This window comes from Plasmodium gonderi, assembly GCF_002157705.1.
Source record: "Plasmodium gonderi DNA, contig: Pgo-contig_245, whole genome shotgun sequence".
Lineage (NCBI taxonomy): Eukaryota > Apicomplexa > Aconoidasida > Haemosporida > Plasmodiidae > Plasmodium > Plasmodium gonderi.
In genome coordinates this window covers 32,613-36,988 of record NW_021629157.1, presented here as the reverse complement: position 1 = coordinate 36,988, position 4,376 = coordinate 32,613, and the positions used below count along the sequence as shown (strand labels likewise).

The following is a 4,376-nucleotide window of genomic DNA, read 5'->3' as shown; positions in this document are numbered from 1 at the left end:
GATAATTATGTCATAATATAATAGTTACTCTGTGTTCAAATATGTGAGAATCTAACATGAACACAATTTTAAAAAAATCAATTGCGAAAAATTACACTGAATAAGTAAGTATAAATATACAGAATATGATTTTATAAATAAATACACACCCTTTTCCAAAACGCAAAGCATAATAATTAATCCCTGAACCCGAAATCATATCAGTACATATTTATGCACTAGTATTGGCAAGTATATAAATGATTCCCCTATAAGCCTTTGTAAGCACATATATATCAATACATTAAACAAGTGTTAATACTGTTCTCATAAGAACGTGAAAAATATTATAAAATACTAAAATTGTTTTATTCACATAAAAGTATATGTTATAAATGTTATTGTAAGAAATAAATTTTCCTCAAGAAAATATTTTAAAATACGAAAATATAATAACCTAAAAAATAGAGGCAATCCTGTGTAAAAACATATACTTAATGATTCACCTTCAGATTTTTGGCTTGCCTATTCGATAAATCAAGGAAATGTGGGCTTCTATATTCGGTAACCTAATAATTATATTATCCCTATTAAATCTAATTAAAAATATCTCTAGACAATTATAAACACAAATTTTATTTTATTTGTTTTGTCTTTTTTTTTAATAGTATAATAATTGACAACATTTATTAATATAAAAATGTATATCGTTGAATAAAGAATAAATTTACCTGTAATTTATATAGAATATAATTATTTAAAGGTTCTTAATAGTATCTTAGTTGAATGTGGGTTATTTTTTATCAAATATAAACTCGTCATTTATTTGACGATGGATAATATATGTTCATAATTCCAAAGAAATATAGGTATTATTAATCTAATGAATGTATATAAGAAATAAAAATATAAAATATAAAGGAGCATTAATTATAACCCTTTTTAACTTATTATAAACATTATGTATTGTGCTTGATCATCTAATACTTTAATTATTTGAAATAAATTTTTCCATGGAACAAACTAAACCTTTAAAAAAATTTCCTTCTACTTCTTTACAATACAAAATTATGTACCTATAATAAAAAAAATTATTTTATTTATTATGTTGTAGATTCAGATAATCATGTAAGCAAAGGTATAATATATTTTTTAAATTTCATTATATCCATATTAGAAAAAACTGTATATTAATGAATTTATATGTAGTCCCTTTTATATATAATGTTTTCCAAAAAACACACGTCTAAGAATATATATATATTCAATAAAATCATAGCATCTCATTAAAAACTTTAAAAGTCTAATTCTTACTAAAAATTAAATATATTATATTTATAAATTCTTGAATTATATTATATAAAAAATAAAATGTTAGGCACAAAGCTCTTATTTATAAAAATGATAAAAAATATATGTATTCAATAAAATATATACATTTTTCCTTTATAAAAAAAAAAAATATACGTTATAATTAATCTTTCAAAAAACATATCAATTTTAATAGAATAATATTTATGGAAATGTTTGGAAGATATATTAATGAATTAAAATATTGTTTGTTAAAAACACATAATTAATATATTCAAAATATTCCTAATGTACATTCATATACAGAAATAAATATATATAACAAAACACTTATTTTGTGAAATATATGTAATATAACACTATTTTAAATTTTTAAATATAAAAAATAATTTCAATTCTCTTAGGGTTTGAATATTATATATAAAATTAATATCCTTGTACGCATAAATTCTCTTTCACTCTTCATTTATGGCTTAACACTAATAATACTATAAATCAAAATAATTACATACCTGATGTAAATTATCTATATTATTGTAATAATAAATTTTTATATATACTTTTATATCACTATGAATAATAAATGAAATATATAAAGATATTCAAGTAATATTTCATCCATAAATTATTATGTCTTTACAAAGTATATCAATGATTTCTTTACGAGTTAAGTGCATTAATACATATATAAATAATATATGGTATATATATAACGATAAATAGTAATATTATTTGTTTACAACAATTATGTAAATATATTTATTAATTCTTATTAAACGATATTATAGAATTATATAAACAAATAAATATACATACATTCACATATTTTTGCATAAATACATATTCTTTAATATGTAAATGTTAATAACTCATATCATTTTTTCCCCCTAATAATTTGAGCAATAATAGTGCAAACGTATATTATTTAGAGATTTAACATAATACATTCTTCCAATAAAATAGAAAACATTAAAATGCGTTTAATGAAAAACTCAAAATGTATTGGTATAATAAATCTGAAATATGGAGAAAAATATGGGACAAATCGTTGAATAATATATAACAATAATTAATTCTATTTGTATACATAGCATTCCTATAGTCATATTATGTATAAATAAAAAATATATTTATATTATAATCAATAATCATAATGGAAAAAACATGTACACAAATTATATATAAAAAACAAATAATATATATTATGAAATGTCTATTAATATTTTATAAAATAATATGAAAAATTATATAATGCATTTACTCTTTATGTTAATCGCAAAATAATAAATATAAATGTGCAGTATATAGGGATATAGGAAACTTAAATAAACATATCACAACACTATATATAGATATATATATCTTAATCCTGATTACTAATATAAAAAAAACAAATCATAAAATTTAAAACGGAAATTCTAAAATTCTATAATTCAATACTATAAATGAACACCAAAGCTTTTACCTAATAAGAACAAATTATACTATAATATTTTAATATATAAATATTAAAATATAAAACTATTATTATATTTATAAATTAATAATAATACATATAACATCAATATAATATTGTGTCTATTACTTTTAGCGCATTTAAATTTATATTAATAAATATAATTTCTTTTTCATATTAATTAGAATATATAATGGTTAACAACAATGGAGCGAAAGCTGAAGTATGTTTCTAGATGTTGATAAAATTATAATTCATATTTTTATATATATAATTGTCCTATTTAATAAAACCTAAAAGAAACATTTTCCTTATAAACATAAAATATCTGTATGCGCTACAAATTTCAATTTTAGTTATATTTTAAGGATATATTTCCTAAATGTAAGGATTATTATAATAGTATTTTACACCTAGGGATTAGTAAATACATAGAGGATAAAGTACATAAGGCTTGCAATGATTTTAATAGTACTTTTCAACCTAATCATGATGTATGGTATAGTTTTTATCAACCTTGCATAAAACTTGGTCTTTATTTACATGAAGTAAAAAATAAAAATATATATGATAGAATACCATATTGTAATTTTTTTATCTACGAGTTGAAACGTGAAGTAAAGAATAAAAGTCCTAAAATTGAAAAGTTTGATGATGTTTACGAAGAACTGTTAAAATTATACAATAAAGATGACGTAATAATACCTAATGTATGTAAAGAATATGTATCATTAATGAACGATCCTGTATATAAAATATTCAAAATGTTTGATGAATTATATGGTCATTTTAAAGATTTAAATAAAGAGAAATATGATAAATTCTCTCACGTTAAATTATGTGCAGAAAAATATCAGGAATTTTTAGAACAAGATAATAAAAAGTATAACAATAGTTTTCATGAAGAACTTGATAAATTTAAAGAAAAATTTCATAAATTTTTGGCAACAGAACCTAAGTACAAAGATAATAATGAATTATTGAATTATTTCTTGATGACACCTCCAAAAAAGGAAATTAAAGCAGAAACATTATTGGGAGATACTAAAACTACTGTGAAGTGGACAAGCACGGGTGTTTTGTTTTTTGCAATATTAATAATTATATTTATTTTGTATAATGTTAAGAATATATTTAACTAATTAAATCCTTACTCGGTAAATATTTATAATATATCTTATAATAAATATATAATGTATAAGTAATGCAATCATAGTATATATATAATATTTTTTATTAATTATCAGTATAGTGCTTATGGTTCATACTTACGACTAAAGAAAAGAAAGATAAAAAATCTGCGGAATAGAAAAAATAAAAAACATTACGAATTAATGAATTTATTTGAAGGGTCACAAAAAAATATAATACAAAATAAACATAATATATTATATAACTCAGTTGTCTAATCTTAAATGAGTGTAATAATAAAAAATGTATTTAAATGATTTTGAATAATATATAAAGTAAATTATAAGATTTATTAGTTGCATCCATAAATTAATATATATATGTAGATTAATAATTAAATATAATGATTAAATTATAAATATATTCTAACACATTTCTAATTTGATTAATAAATATTATGAATTTACTGCTTTATTCTCATATAAAAAACCATAATAAC

At 19.4% G+C, this 4,376-nt stretch overlaps 1 protein-coding gene across 1 annotated transcript; it reads left to right on the top strand.

Moving 5' to 3' along the window:
* Positions 1 to 2,939: 2,939 nt before the first annotated feature.
* Positions 2,940 to 4,155, top strand: PGO_002300 (variable surface protein; the record flags this gene model as incomplete). Its single annotated transcript, XM_028691107.1, has 3 exons — positions 2,940 to 2,969; positions 3,103 to 3,867; positions 3,994 to 4,155. 3 exons carry the CDS (start codon positions 2,940 to 2,942, stop codon positions 4,153 to 4,155), a joined length of 957 nt encoding a protein of 318 aa, XP_028546908.1.
* Between the last annotated feature and the right edge of the window lie 221 nt (positions 4,156 to 4,376).